This window comes from Protomyctophum parallelum (assembly GCF_964188405.1).
Source record: "Protomyctophum parallelum genome assembly, chromosome: 15".
Lineage (NCBI taxonomy): Eukaryota > Metazoa > Chordata > Actinopteri > Myctophiformes > Myctophidae > Protomyctophum > Protomyctophum parallelum.
This window is the reverse complement of record NC_139710.1, coordinates 26,266,060-26,281,859: the sequence shown is the minus strand read 5'-3', so window position 1 is coordinate 26,281,859 and position 15,800 is coordinate 26,266,060. Positions and strand designations below refer to the sequence as shown.

The window sequence follows — 15,800 nt, the reverse complement described above, 5'->3', positions numbered from 1 at the left end:
AGCAAATTTCTATTTTTAGTTTTAGTAATAGTCTCCTGAATAGTTTTCACTTTAGTCTTAGTCACGTTTTAGTCACCTGGAATGTATTAGTGCTAGTCTAGTTTTAGTCTATTTTCAGCATGCAACCAAGTGTAAAGTGACTTATACTGGATCTGTTGTCCACTAGTCCCTTCCTAACATTTTAGTCTAGTTTTTATTTGTTGACGAAATTGTCAGTATATTTAGTCTTATAGTTTTAGTCACCATAGCATAGTTTTAATTTAGTTTACATTTAGTTTTCTTCAGTGGAAAAGGTAGTCGACGAACATTTTTTGTCTTAGTTTTAGTCGACGAAAACAACACTGATGCTTTGAGAGACGGCAATGCTCATTAGATCGAGAGACCGGAATCTTTATTGTTACTGTAGTTCCGGAGATATAGCCTGGAACTCACCTGTGCTTTTTATGGCATTGGGCAGCTCCCGCAGGATCCGCCCGGAGACACTATGCGCAGCTGCGCGACATGAGACTAATTACTTAGAGCGACAGAGAGAGAGAGAGGAGTGTGTGTGTGTGTGTTGTGTACATGTGTGGGTGTGTGTCAGTCAATTTAACAAAGGTGCAGACGATCAGAAATCAGCAGAGTGTGAGCGATGTTTGCGCTGCTCGAATTGAAGTGGACTCGGACACAGACTTTTTTTCTCTCTCCCTGGAAATAAAAACGTCTGGGTTTCCGAAGCTAGTCCGAAGATAGATCTTAGCCTATTATTGATATATGCATTTTGAGGTAGGTGGTCCGCATACCCCCAAATGGTCCACGAAGCAAGCACTATCTGTGGACTAGTGGGTGGGGTTCAGGCACCCCCCCCCCCCCCAGGCCCCTATACTGTATCAGCTATTAAAAATACAAACCTTGACGTTCTTTGACACTTAACAAGTTAACTGCCACCATGTGGCCATAGAGGGTAGTTAGCTGCGGCAGCCGGAATTGGTCTTTTTCGGTCCCTTTCACTTCCGTTTTCTGACCACCACTGTCAGAAGCGGCTTATGTTAGCATTAGCTCATGATGTTTATCTTGGAACTACATATTTTGAGATGGGGGGGGTCCGTGCCCGATAGATATAATTCTGGGGGTCCTTGATATGAAAAAGGTTGAGCACCGCTGACATAGAAACATGGGTTTTTTCAGAAAAACTCCGTCCAAAATGGGGGGTCCTGAAAAAGCTTCAGAACCACTGGACCTAGCCCGTCTCTCTCTCCTCTCACTCTCTCTCATCCTCCTGCGTCCTCTCTCGTCTCGTCTCTCCAGGCGACCCTGAAGAAGACGGTGGAGGTGGTGATCCTGGACGACGAGGAGCCCGAGGACAGCGAGGAGCTGTCCATCGGCCTGGTGCGGACGGAGGGAGGCAGCCGGATCCTGCCTAGCTCCGACACCGTCACGCTGCGCGTGCTGGCCAACGACCACGTGGCCGGCGTGCTGGCCTTCCACCCCGCCTCGCGCTCGCTCATCGCCAGAGAGGGTGAGCGCAGAGCTCTCCTGTGTGTGTGTGTGTGTGAGAGAGACATAAGGTGCATAAGGTTAGACACAAACTTTCACAGGCACAGTCATGTTGGATTCACAATCAGGAAATGTTCCAGGTGTGTGCGTGCGCGTGCGTGCGTGCGTGCATGCGCGTGCACTTGTATTGTGTGCTGTCGGGCAGTTTTTTCTTAAATTGCTACAGTTGTCACACAAAAGTATAAAGAATAGCTCTACAAGCTCACGTGCGCATGCTGTGTGTGTGTGTGTGTGTGTGTGAGTGTGTGTGTCCCCAGCAGCAGTTTAGGTGTCTGTAAACCTAATCTAATTATTTATGATACCGAGTGTATAGTAGTCTAGAGCGTTGTTGGGCTATTAGCAGGCACAGCACGACGTGGCATGACAGCTGGTACATAGTCATGCTCATTATCTATGCATGACAGTGCAGTTAGAGTCCACCTGAGCTGAATGCTTGCACCAGGTGTAGTGATGGAATGACAGACCACTTTTAACCCATTTGCCCATTCTACGAAATGTGTTCTAAACCATTTAGGCCTGACCTCGAAATTAAAAAAAAAAGAATCTCCTAAATCCTCCAGTTTTCTGAAATAAATATTTTCACGATTTTTCAAAAATAGCAGACCTACAAGCTCGTAGCGCGCCACCGAGTGGCGCGCTACGAGCTTGTAGGTCTGCTATTTTTCAATAGCTAAATTATAACATAATGTTTAAAACACCCAAAGGGTTCCCGCCCCAAAATGGGCTAAAAACGGTTTTCTGGGGCCTGCCCATTTCACAATATTTCATGATGTTTCACAAAATAGCAGATCTACAACCCCATAGCACAGCACGACGTGAGTGACACACTGAGCTTGTAGATCTGCTGTGTTTGAATATACTGTATATAGCCACGTGTAAATGGTTCACGTGGTTAAAATAAGAGTTGAGACGAAGAACCATTCAAGTCTATATGCATAATAATTATCCATAATGTACGTATACATTAAGGATATGGACTTTTGGGGGAGGGGTCAGGATAAACGATGTACTGTCCTTCGTCTCAACTCTTGTGATGCTACATTAACCCATTTATCTGTTAGCATTATGTTATGCTTTAGCTATTGAAAAATAGCAGATCTACGAGCTTGTAGGTCTGCTATTTTTGAAAAACGACTGACATAGAAACATAGCTTCTGAAAACTGTCAGGATGTAGAAGACTTTTTTTTAATCTGATCTCAGGTCAACATGGGTTAACTATTTTTTGCTGGGGACCCCCCCCCCCCCCCCCCCCCCCCCCCCCACACACACACACACACACACACACACACACACACAAACAGAAGTAACAATGGTCTAGTTGTCACTGTAAACCTGTCCTAATAATGTCTAATGCGTGAGTAGTCTAGAGCGTTGTGGGCCATTAGCAGGTGGAGCATGACGTGGCTGACAGCTGGTACATAGTCATGCTCATTATCTATGCATGACAGTGCAGTTAAAGTCCACCTGAGCTGAATTCTTGCACCAGGTGTAGTGATGGAATGACAGTCTGCCGTCTGCTGTATATAGTTATTTTTTTAACAGGCACCCCCATCTGAAGAAAATATTGTTGTTCCAGGAACCCCCGCAGAAGCAACTAATGATATAAATCATTTGCCAGCCGAGTCTATGCGGACTTTAATGCCTGGGGCACTAAATGTGGCGATATATAAATGCAGTGGGCGCCCCTCACTTCACACGTGTGCATTTTTGTCATGAGGCTGTAAACATTTTGTTTACAGGGCTATCTCTTTAACCCTGTTGGCTATCCTTTCTCCTCCATCCACAGTCTTCATTATTGCATTGTATTCAAGATGCAAGATTTGTATTGTTTGTAATTTGTGGGTTTCGGCTCCTTCACATTGCAGCAACAAGGACGAAATAGCAATACATTGATAATAGTAGTAATAGTAAGTAATGGAATTAAATAATGAATGCCTGTACAGGTCTGTAACTCTGACAGTGTATACAAATGGGACCAAATGGACCCTTATACGGGGTCCATTTGGTTCCATTTGTACACTCTCAAAGCTGTGGGGGTCCTTGACATTTTCTTGTACACTAAAACAAGAAAAGAGCCTTAAAGGAGAATTCCATGCTAGAAGGCTTTCTTACCTTTATTTGTAGTTGTTACGTCCACACCAAAGAGGTCCAGGTGTTATTTTGTGCAAAAGTGCATTATTGGCTATTTCCCCTAATATAAGCCCTGAATGAATTGCATTGAATGGGTGTCGTGCTAATTGGCTTATTTCCATCGCTCCATTTTTTTTTTAGTATATATATATATATATATATATATATATATATCCTCTTCATAATGTAAATAGTATCCCAAGCGGCACACTTTACTACTTATTTCGATGGAAATAAGTGAATTAGCACAAAAACCCAACCCCTCATTGAGGGCTTATATTAGGGGAAATAGCCAATAATGCACAAAATAACACCTGGACCTCTTTGGTGTGGACGTATAACAACTACAAATAAAGGTAAGAAAGCCTTCTAGCATGGAATTCTCCTTTAACCAGTATCATCTGTAAACGTGACGGAAGTAGGGAGAGTGATTCTGCGTGCACAGGGACCTTTGTACCTGAACATGTTATGGTGTGACGCTGTGGGCAGGTGAGAGGCTGTCCCTGTTGGTGATGAGGACGGCTCCAGGTCTGGGCAACGTCACTGTCGACTGGAACGTCCACGGCCCCCTGGTGGACAGGACCTTCCTTCACACGTCCGGGACGCTTTTCTTTACTCAGGTATTAGGCATGTAACGATTCACTCAACTCACGATACGATTCGTATTACGATATGAGGTTCACGATACGATTATTCACGATATAAAAAAATATATATATTTTAAAGAAACATTACCGTTTATCTTATCTCCCCCCCCCCCTGATATTTTTTATTTAGCTACATTGCAAAAGAAGTAGCATTACTTTTGACAGTGCAGAAACATAATTGCCTCCCTTGATGAGCATCACCTGGTCACAGTCATAGACACACACAGCTCCCCTCTACAGTGCTCTACTACTGAAAGTGACTCATTTCTCTCCAAAAGCACTTGAATATGATGGAATATGACTAAAGCTCACATTTCACATCACACACTAGCCCCCCTAAAAAAAAAAATAGTAACGGCTCGTGCCGTCATGTTGTAGTTCGGTGGTCACCTCACCACCGAAAATCCAGACTATGTATGAGCCTTTAATCATGAAAAATTTCTGAAAAACCCATGTTTCTATATCAGTGGTTCTCAATATTTCATGTCAAGGACCCAATAAATTATATGTAGTTGGCCGCCGACCCCATCTGAAAATATGTGTTCCAGGGTATATATATATATATAATCTTTGAATATATATTCAAAGATTTGCGCCACATTCTCACGATAAAAAAAAAATAGCAGACCTACAAGCTCATAGTGGGGCACTCGGAGCCGCGCTATGAGCTTGTAGATCTGCTATTTTTCAACAGCTAAGCATAACATAATGCTTATAAAACACCAAAGTGGTTCCTGTGAAAAATAAATAAAGTAAGTACTTTTTCTACCACTGTTATACATATCTATATTCTTATTGAATATGTCTCTGGCTGACGATCCTAAAATGTTGTCTCGATTCCAATGTGTCTGTTTTGCATTAAAGGGAGAGCTGAATCAAACCATGACTCTGCAGCTCCGTGACGACGCCACCCCAGAGGACAAGGACGAATACAAGATCACCATGTCAACATACGTACTTTTGGTAAATAAAAACATTAATAATCAATATACAACACTGATTAGATTAGGCATTATCACTTTAACCTCAGCATCCCAATCCTGGGGGGGGGGGGGGGGGGGGGGGGGGGACATTTGCCCCCAAAATATTGCAGATCTACAAGCTCACAAGCGTGTGAGCGTATTGACGAAGAGATTTGGTGCAGACAAAAAAGAAACAAACAAACAAAAACGAAAAGGTTTCCAGGTCGGTTTTGACTGGGAACAGAGGGGTTAAGTGGTTAAGAGAACATCCACTTGATAACCAGCAGGATAATAGAGCGTCGCAGTCCCTCCCCCTTCAGAACGACGAGTGGCCCAGGAAATGAATTGCAATGCATTTTTCCCATAGGCTTTTCTTAAAGTATTTATTTAAAGACGGTTACGGCCACGACAAAGCCAACTCGGATCGTGGCAAATCATGACAATGAACACATGTTTTTGGGCCGATCAAATAATTTATAAGAAGAAAAAACAAAACAAATAGTGTTGTCTCCTGCCTTTATTTTCTTCTTTCTAATTATTTGATCGGCCCAAAACATTGTGTTCGTTGTTCATGATTTGTCACGATCCGAGGTGGGTTTGTCCCCGGCGTAACCGTCTTTAAATAAATACTTTAAAGAAAAGCCTATGGAGAAAATGCATTGCGATTCATTTCCTGGGCCACTCGTCGTTCTGAAAGGGGGAGGGACTGGCGACGCTCAATTAGCATCCATTCATTTGTTGAATCTATAATCATTTGTTGAGGAAAATAATTCAGATGCACCGACATGCGCCACAGGCAGTCACAACACGTCCGTCCGTATGTCAAACAAACGACCGATTTGCGGCTAACTGCCTTGCTCAGGGCATGTTTATAGTCTCAGCGGTGTTCTCTCTCTAAACACACGTTCTCTCCGTACCGCCGCCGCGGCCCTACAGGCGTGCTGGCGACTGGCCACGCGGCGCTGGACGCGCAGGGCGGCGAGGCGGTGGTCACGTGGAGACCGGCGACGAGCCCTACGGGACGCTGAGCGTCGCCCGCTCCTCCCGGCGAGTGACCGCGGAGGAGCGCGAGCACACCGTCCACATCTACGTCAACCGGGAGTTTGGTGCATCAGGTCAGTGCAGGGGGGGGGGGGGGCATTAACCCATTCAGACCTGAGATCAGATTCATACGAGGTTTCCACTGGACACACACACACTGGTCTGATTAACCCATCTGACCTGAGATCAGATTCATACGAGGTTTCCACTGGACACACACAATCTCACTGGTCAGATGGTTACCATCAGACCAGAGTCAGTCGAGTGTCCAGCTGGACACACACACTGGTCTGATTAACCCATTCTGACCTGAGATCAGATTCATACGAGGTTTACACTGGACACACACTGGTCTCATTAAAAAAAAAAAAAAACGCTCATATCGTTGCTGTCGGGCAGAAACCTTGTATGTCCATATTTAAACTTTTTGTGTGTTATTTTTTTCCCGTACATTAACGTCCCTAGTTTGATCATGACTAAAACTAAGACTAATATACTGACAATTTCGTAAAAAAAAAAAAAACTAGACTAGAAAACTAGATGTTAGTAAGGGACTAGTGGACAAGAGATTAAGTTTTATGCTGGGTTGCATGCTGAAAATAGCAGATATACAATCTCACAACGCGTCGCAGCGCGTTGCATCAAGGCCGCATCAAGGCCTGTCAAAACGCATCAAGGCCTGTCAAAACACATTTTAGTCGACTAAGTCAACTGTAGATTTAGTCGACTAAAATCGTATGACATGTAGTCGACTAAAACTAGATTAAACACTAACACATTCCATGTGACTAAAATGTGACTAAAACTAAATGAAAACTTTTCAAAAGACTATGACTAAAACTAAAATCAAACATTGCTGCCAAAAACAACACTGTCGTCAACAACGTCAACGTCGTGTCTCCTCTGTCCAGGCGTGGTGAACATCACCTACGAGGTGATGCGGGGGTCTCTCCATCAGGACCTGTCCCAGGTGGACGGTGCCTGGGGCCTGGCCGAGCCCGGGCAGGACTTCATCTCTGGGACTGGCTCTGTGGTCCTGCAGGCCGGGCAGACGTCCGTGGCCATCCCCGTCTCCATACTGGATGTAAGGGTGTCATTTTGATGTATTGCCATGTGTTGTTGTTATAATATGTGACCAGATTTGACTGAGAGAGACTGCCATCGCGCAAATTCCAGCTTGTCACCAGAGTTTATGAGTTTATAGCACAGGCAGACTCTTCATATACTAGAAGAGCATGTCTGAAATAAATGTCAGAGCTGAAATCGACATGGAAATTATGAAATAAATGTTTAAAACATATAGCTAGGTGTAATGTTAGAGTCCACAGAAGTGAACCTTTCAAGCCTGTTTTCTCCAACTCGTTGTTTTCTGCAAGACATTACTCTGTAAGCCATGTCTTCAAAACTGGTGGGTCAAACTGAGCAACCAATATGGCAATTTGAAGCTACGATTCCCTGCTTTCATATGACGTGGAAAAACGAAAATACAAAGAAATGCAATGGCAGTCCCTCAGTCAAATTTAGTCACATATGGCTTACTGTAATTTGCTCTGGATGCACGTTGAACTAATTGCCTAAATTGTAAGGTTGTACAACAGGGGGTCCGGGACCCCTCGGATATCCTCAGAGTTACAGGATCATCTGTTTTTCAATTACCTACTTGAATCCTACCATCGGCATTTGGGAGGAGAATGTTAGCCAAAAATAGCTGATCTAACAGGCTCACAGCACATCGTGAAACAGACCGAGTACCGAGTAGAAAAAAAGGAAAGTTTACCAAGTATTGAGAGTTTAATTGGTTAAATGTCAGAAAATACACATTGACGTTTCAAACTTTCGACCATAGGTCGCAGATTAATGAGCATCGGGCCTGTCACAGACATGCGCAGAGCAAGTTCAGTCAGGAAACCTCAGTGCAGTCGCTGCCGGCCGTTAATTGGACCGCCTCAGCATCACGCTCTCATTCACATGATTCACTCAGCCAATCACACACTCACTCCATCTTCATACCGGCTATTTAAAATGGAAGGGTTTGCACTCCTCCTGCTTGCTTGCTTGCTGCTGCTATATCTGCTGCGCTGCTGTATACCAACCTTGCTGCTGTATACCAACCTTGCTGCTCACCCTCCTCCACCCCAGCTACCACCTGTCGTTTTGGATCTACTGTTTAGGTACGGGGGATTCGGAGTCCCTATGGACTGATGCTCTTGATCTGAGTACCTAAAAAGCAGATTAAATTAATAAACATACCGGTGTTGCTCATTTATATTCAATACATATCTATTCAAGAAAATAAATAAAGTACAAATCATAAAAATAAAATAAAAATATACATATCTATTCCATCCATTTTTTTTTTTTTTTTTAAGATATTTTTTTTGCGGCTTACGCCTTTTATTGATTTTTGAAGGGACAGACAGTAGGCTTACAGGAAACGGGAGAGAGATGGGATGACATGCAGTAAAGGCCGTGTCGGGTCCGGGAGTCGAACCCGCGGCACACTGCGACTGGATTACCAGTCCGGTGCCCAGACCGTTACGCTACGGCCTGGGCCTATTCCATCCATTCTTGAGTTGTCCTGACTGAACTATGAAAACCTGCCGATCTGTCAGTCCATATATGGCCGTCTCCATAATGAAGATCACGACACTGACCTCATCAAACCCTGCATAGACGAAAAATGTTCGTCGACTACCTTTTTTCACTGACGAAAACTAAACGGAAACTGAATGAAAACTAAGCTATGGTGACTAAAACTAAGACTAAATACACTGACAATTTCGTCAACAAATAAAAACTAGACTAAAAATGCTAGGAAGGGACTAGTGGACAAGAGATCCAATATACGTCATTTTACACTTGGTTGCATGCTGAAAATAGCCGTTCTACAAGCTCACAACGCGTTGACGCGTTGTAAAATCAGTCATTAGGACGGCATCGAGGCCCGCCAAAACACATTTTAGTCGACTAAATCAACTGTAGATTTAGTCGACTACAATCTTATAGTCATTTAGTCGATTAAAACTAGACTAACAGTAAAGCATCCCAGGTGACTAAAATGTGACTAAAACTAAATTAAAACTATTCAAGAGACTGTGACTAAAACTCAAATCAAAATTTGCTGCCAAAAACAACACTGCAACTGGTTAGTTACTATATATCAGCTGAAACGGTTTGAAATCCTGTTGACTTTCCTTGTCTCGTGTTTCTTTCCAGGACGACATCCCAGAGTTAGAGGAGTTCTTCCTGGTCAACATCACGTCGGCAGTGCTCATCACCAACCTGGCAACCGCTCCTGTGCTAGGTATACTGTATTATGCTTTACCAATTAAGACCTGAAACGCATCTGTGTCACCTTTTAACCACTTTAACCATCATTTTAGACTTTAGCTGTTGAAAAATAGCAGATGTACAAGCTCATAGTGCAGCACCACGTGCCCCGCTACAAGTTTGTAGATCTGCAGTTTTGTTTAAATTGTGAAAACGTGTGCAAATCTTTTAATATATTATTTCACAGCAAACGTTTTTAACTCATATCTTTGCTTCTGGGGGGGGGGGCGGGTCATATTTTCAGATGAGATGATGAATAATTGCGGGGTCCTTCACATTCAATTATTTGAGAGCCACTGATATAGATACATCTAGGTTTTTCAGAAAACTGTCTAAATGTGTTATGCAACAGGAAACTGAGATTTATTTTCCGAAAGGGTCCATTATTGCAGTAAGTATCTAACACCACTGTACCATCAGCCGCCAAACTCCTCTGTTGATTGATTGAATTTTGTTCTTTTGTTTCTTTTCATTTCTAAATTAACCCAAATCAAAAGTAGCTTGAAATTAACCCAAATCAAAAGTTGCTTGAAACGTGGCGCAAAGTGATGCATTTTGAGCTCGTAGATCATCTACTTTGATTGAATTTGAATCCTGAAAAGTAACAGTTTTGGGACATGGTTTCACACCCGACAGGGATGATATGCTTTAATATAATGCTGTCAGTGATTTGATTATGGAGATGTATTATACAACATCTCCCTCATCAATCACCGGGAGAAATGTGGCTACATCCAGGCTTTTCCGAGCAGCAGCAATTAAAACACATTTCATTTCTAAAAAGAAACTTCATCTTAAATGTAGTCACAAGGTAATAATTTCTTTCCACTTCCATATGTTAATGTTCTGTGAAATCCCCTGTGTCTCGTCTCGTGTCCGTGTTGCAAGGGGTCCCAGCTAAATATCTTAATACAGCATTGCAATCATTTTAACCACTTTATTCAACATTGGCCATGAAACAATTGCAGATATCCAATGCCCACTTATTGTCTCCACCAGGCCGAAGGCATGGGGGGAGAGTATGTTTTGCACTCCGTGTGTCCGTCCGTCCGTGTGTCCGTGAGCAGCTAATCTCGGCCACCGTTAACCCGGTCGATGCCAAATTTTGCACACACATTCCCTGGATGCCAACGATGAACCTCTGCCCCAAACTTTCCAGAACGGCCTGTTATAGCGCCACCAGGAGGCCGCTTTGTGCAAAACAAGTTTTTGCACAGTACACCTACAGATTTTGTCCAAACATCGCGCAAATTGGTACACAGTCTCTCTAGAGCCATTCAACGAAACCGGTCTTTCAGATTTCTCAGACTCCATCCTGATTGGTTAAGATTGGCTTCCAAAGTTCACAGGAGTGCTCAGTTTCAAACAAAATGCTGCAAATCATGAACACATCGCGTAATTTCTGTGAAATTGTGCACCCGCATTCCCACTAGGCCGAGGACGAAATGCCACATGAACAATTTCAACTCAGCCTCAAGGTGGCGCTATAACTGGTCGAAAAGAGTTTTTACCTCTAACTGCATGGATCTGTGGATAACTTTGTATGCCAACTCCCTAGAGGCCAAGGAAAAACCTTTGCCTGGAATTTTTCACATCTGCTCATCCTGGTGGAGACCTGTGCCCAGAAGGGCACTTTTTCTAGTTTTTCTTGAAAAAGTTTTTTTTTTGTCATTTTGATTTTCTTTTACACATCTTCTCTTCTGGGTGGGGGGAGGGGGGGCGCGCTGACACAAAACCTTTTCAAAGGGAGGATAATGTGTCAATTTGAGGGTCCTTGGCATGAAACAAGCATTTCTGCCTCCAACTGGCAGAAATGCACGCTGTTCCAAAATGTACTTGACACGTTTCTCATAACATTTCTGTAGCTTCCCCATGGCTTTCAAAAACACCCAGTAAACATGCCGTTTCACTGGGTAAATGCACGTGCCCGTAGAGCCATATGGTTGCCCATGTATCCCTCCTTTTTCACCCAGTGTATGTATTGCACACTGCCAGGTAACACAAAACACCTAGTCGTGTGCTTTCCCTGGAAATGCTGCGTCGTGGGTTATACGCTCGCACACACTGTGCATTCAACTTAAAAATAACATAGCTGGATGTCAGAGCGCATTATGAAGCTGCTTCGTTACTACGTCCCCCCCTTTTTTTCTCCTTTTTCTTTTTTTGCAAATCCAAAAACCACAGCCCAATTTGTGAATGGAGGGTAAAGTTTAAAAAGCCATGAGTCGACAGAATGAAAGCAGGCCTGGAGCAGAGTGCCTGCAGGCTCTCAGGATACTACAGGGCATTGTTGCCAGATTTTGCCAGAGAGATAAGCAACTATGAAAACCAAACCCGAAAGAAGTGACTAACACATGATCGCTTAAAGGACCACTTCACCACTTTTCAACCTATCTTCATAGTAATAATAGTAATAACTAATAATCATGATAAAATGCCACATTTTTTTCCTACTCAGTCTGTGTCTCATTATGCTGTGGGCAGTTGAGAAACCGTCTTCCAGGGACACCATCATTAGGCAGATTTATTTTTACAAAAATGTTTAGATTTTCATTATCCATTTTCGCATTGCAACTTTTCAGGACTAGAAAGACTGCAGTTTCTATTGGCTTGTATTCCCCATCGATGACGTCACTGGAAGACGGTTTCTGAACTGCCCACAGCCGTCCTATGAGTCACAGAGTAGAAAAGAATTGCGCCATTTCTTCATGATTATTAGTGAGGACCTATTATATGAAGCTGGATTGAAAAGTGGTGAAGTGGTCCTTTAAAAAAAACTTTGAAAATCGTCTTATTTATTTTTGAATTTGATTGTTCCCGAAAAGAATTTTTTTGTGAGGTTTCCCCCCCTATGATAATGATTTAGCTCTTTTTCCAGAGCAGACGGCTCCAATCGTCCATACGTGACCCTCAGGACAGGGCGCCGGGAGGACAGGCAACCGTGCCGTTCCATCAACTCCCGTCCAACGACATAATCAACTTGGGGTGTCCTTGACAAGAAAATGTTCGAGAACCGCTGGTTTAAAACAAACATTTAGGACGCACGCCCAAATAAGTAACTATACTGCACTTTCGAAACAAGTCCAGAAAAAGCCACAACCCGCAACTACCTTTAAAAAGGAAAAAAGCCCAAAGTCGCTTATAATAAGCGGACATGGCAACACTGATACAGGGCAGACACGCTGTAAACAGCCAGTCAGTCAGTCTCTCTCTCTCTCCCCGTCCGTCCGTCCGTCCCCCCGGTCCGCTGGCAGCAGTCATTATGTGGCTTGGATGGTAAGATTGATGCTGTCCATGATTGAGGAAGCCCGGGGATTTGGTGGGCCGCTGAATGAGCAGTGTGCGGTGCGGTGAGGCGAGGCAAAGGAGGGGAGATAGCCAAACTAAACCCCCGAGCCGGCCTCCCCCAAATGTCTTGGCCGGGTTTTGAAGCGTGTATAGCCAGCCAGGAGCTTGTAAATCAGTCCGTCCCGTCGTGTCCCGTCCCGTCCCCCCACCAAAACATAACATAAAGACTTGGCTGTTCCGCCTCCCCATACCACCAGCCACTTAGCAGATGGATGGGGGGGGGGGGTTTCACTTCTTAAGTTATAATCTTCAGCTCAAATGTGCCGTGACACGAGTTACAGTAGATGCTCCCCCTCGGCTTTGGTCGCCGAGGCTTGCTCCATGGTCATAACGCAGAAGGCTTGCTCCATGGTCATAACACAGAAGGCTTGCTCCATGGTCATAACGCAGAAGGCTTGCTCCATGGTCATAACGCAGAAGGCTTGCTCCATGGTCATAACACAGAAGGCTTGCTCCATGGTCATAACGCAGAAGGCTTGCTCCATGGTCATAACACAGAAGGCTTGCTCCATGGTCATAACGCAGAAGGCTTGCTCCATGGTCATAACACAGAAGGCTTGCTCCATGGTCATAACACAGAAGGCTTGCTCCATGGTCATAACGCAGAAGGCTTGCTCCATGGTCATAACGCAGAAGGCTTGCTCCATGGTCATAACGCAGAAGGCTTGCTCCATGGTCATAACACAGAAGGCTTGCTCCATGGTCATAACGCAGAAGGCTTGCTCCATGGTCATAACGCAGAAGGCTTGCTCCATGGTCATAACGCAGAAGGCTAAAAGCCCAGTTAAAATATGATTATGTTGGGGGGGGGGGGGGGGGTCCCAGTTCCTGCCACGACCTGCCACGTACTCATGTCTTGCCATGTGCTGTCCTTGTCTCCCTCAGACACGCAGGGCTTGGTGGCACAGGTCAGCATCGCTGCTAACGATGGAATCAGAGGAGTCATTGAGTGGACAAACACCATGTAAGTGAAAACACAATTCATACTGTATATTGTTGCATATTTTAACGTTTTTTTTTTTTTTTTTTTTTTTATCCATGAATTAACGCCCTACTTGGATCATACTACAGCGTCACACAAAGGTAGCCGAGCAGGAAACGGAAGCGTTTTCGATCTGCTACTTTTTGCTGTCTTTGAATTGTAATCCTAAAAAGTAAAAGGTTCTGACGTAGCCTGCCCTACAATGTATCCACCTGACCAGGCAGAAACATTTAGCTAGACTCTTATTCAGAGAGACTTGAACTCTATTGAACAAACTACAGGGTAATGGTCATATCAATTTAGTACATAGGCCATAGGGATTTAGGGAACATTTAAGTGCTAACAAACTTAACATGATCAAACCTAGCACCCTTTTTACACCTTGTCCGGTCCAATGCTCAGCGATGGAACATACATCATAATCTTCACCTCCCATTAAGAGCTGGAACGCCTCTGTGTCTTAAACAATATGCCAAACTTTAGCTGGTGGAAGAATCATCATACGAGCTTGTAGATCTGCTGTTTTGGAAAGAATCCTGAAAATGTGGCGCAAATCTTTCAACATATTTCATTCACGGCGAACGTTTTTTACTCAAACCGTTGCTTCTTTTAGCAAAGTTTTGAGCACCACTGCTATAGAAACAAGATGTTTGTACAATCTGGTCTCGGGTCTTATTTAGCTGATGTGCAAAATGTGCTGTATACTGTATGTTTCTGAGTTTAACCCATTTTGGGGGCGGGAACCCCCTTTTGGTGTTAGCATCATGCTATGCTTTAGCTATTGAAAAATAGCAGATCTACAAGCGCCACTCGGTGGCACGCTATGAGCTTGTAGATCTGCTATTTTTTTACGAGCTTGTATAGGTCTGCTATTTTTGAAGAATCATGAAAAGTGACTTGAAAGGGTTTGAGAACGACAGAAAACAGTCAGGATTTAGAAGACATTTGCAGAATCGTACCCAGGTCAGAATGTGTTGTATTGCCCGGTTGCCAGGTTGGAGGTGAACGAGACCATGGGAGCCCTCACTCTGGTGGCGTACAGGAACAAGGGAACGTACGGGAACGTCACACTCTACGTCTACGCACAGAACCTGGAGGCTCAGCAGGGACTGGACTACAACACCAGTGAAACGGTCAGTACACACAGAACCTGGAGGGCCCAGCAGGGACTGGACTACAACACCAGTGAAACGGTCAGTACACACAGAACCTGGAGGCTCAGCAGGGACTGGACTACAACACCAGTGAAACGGTCAGTACACACAGAACCTGGAGGGCCCAGCAAGGACTGGACTACAACACCAGTGAAACGGTCAGTACGCACAGAACCTGGAGGGCCCAGCAAGGACTGGACTACAACACCAGTGAAACGGTCAGTACGCACAGAACCTGGAGGGCCCAGCAAGGACTGGACTACAACACCAGTGAAACGGTCAGTACACACAGAACCTGGAGGCTCAGCAGGGACTGGACTACAACACCAGTGAAACGGTCAGTACACACAGAACCTGGAGGCTCAGCAAGGACTGGACTACAACACCAGTGAAACGGTCAGTACACACAGAACCTGGAGGGCCCAGCAAGGACTGGACTACAACACCAGTGAAACGGTCAGTACACACAGAACCTGGAGGCTCAGCAAGGACTGGACTACAACACCAGTGAAACGGTCAGTACACACAGAACCTGGAGGGCCCAGCAAGGACTGGACTACAACACCAGTGAAACGGTCAGTACGCACAGAACCTGGAGGGCCCAGCAAGGACTGGACTACAACACCAGTGAAACGGTCAGTACACACAGAACCTGGAGGCTCAGCAAGG

General features: G+C 44.5%; 1 protein-coding gene across 1 annotated transcript in view; it reads left to right on the top strand.

Annotated features, from left to right (window-relative positions):
• adgrv1 (adhesion G protein-coupled receptor V1) overlaps positions 1 to 15,800 on the top strand; it is a gene marked incomplete at its 5' end in the record, with an annotated part of 354,615 nt that overhangs the window by 94,864 nt on the left and 243,951 nt on the right. The window contains 10 exon segments of the mRNA XM_083783399.1: positions 1,288 to 1,498; positions 4,157 to 4,287; positions 5,179 to 5,257; positions 5,260 to 5,277; positions 6,213 to 6,266; positions 6,269 to 6,391; positions 7,229 to 7,401; positions 9,534 to 9,621; positions 13,881 to 13,959; positions 14,972 to 15,110. Of these exon segments, the coding sequence (XP_083639525.1) occupies positions 1,288 to 1,498; positions 4,157 to 4,287; positions 5,179 to 5,257; positions 5,260 to 5,277; positions 6,213 to 6,266; positions 6,269 to 6,391; positions 7,229 to 7,401; positions 9,534 to 9,621; positions 13,881 to 13,959; positions 14,972 to 15,110 (1,095 nt within the window).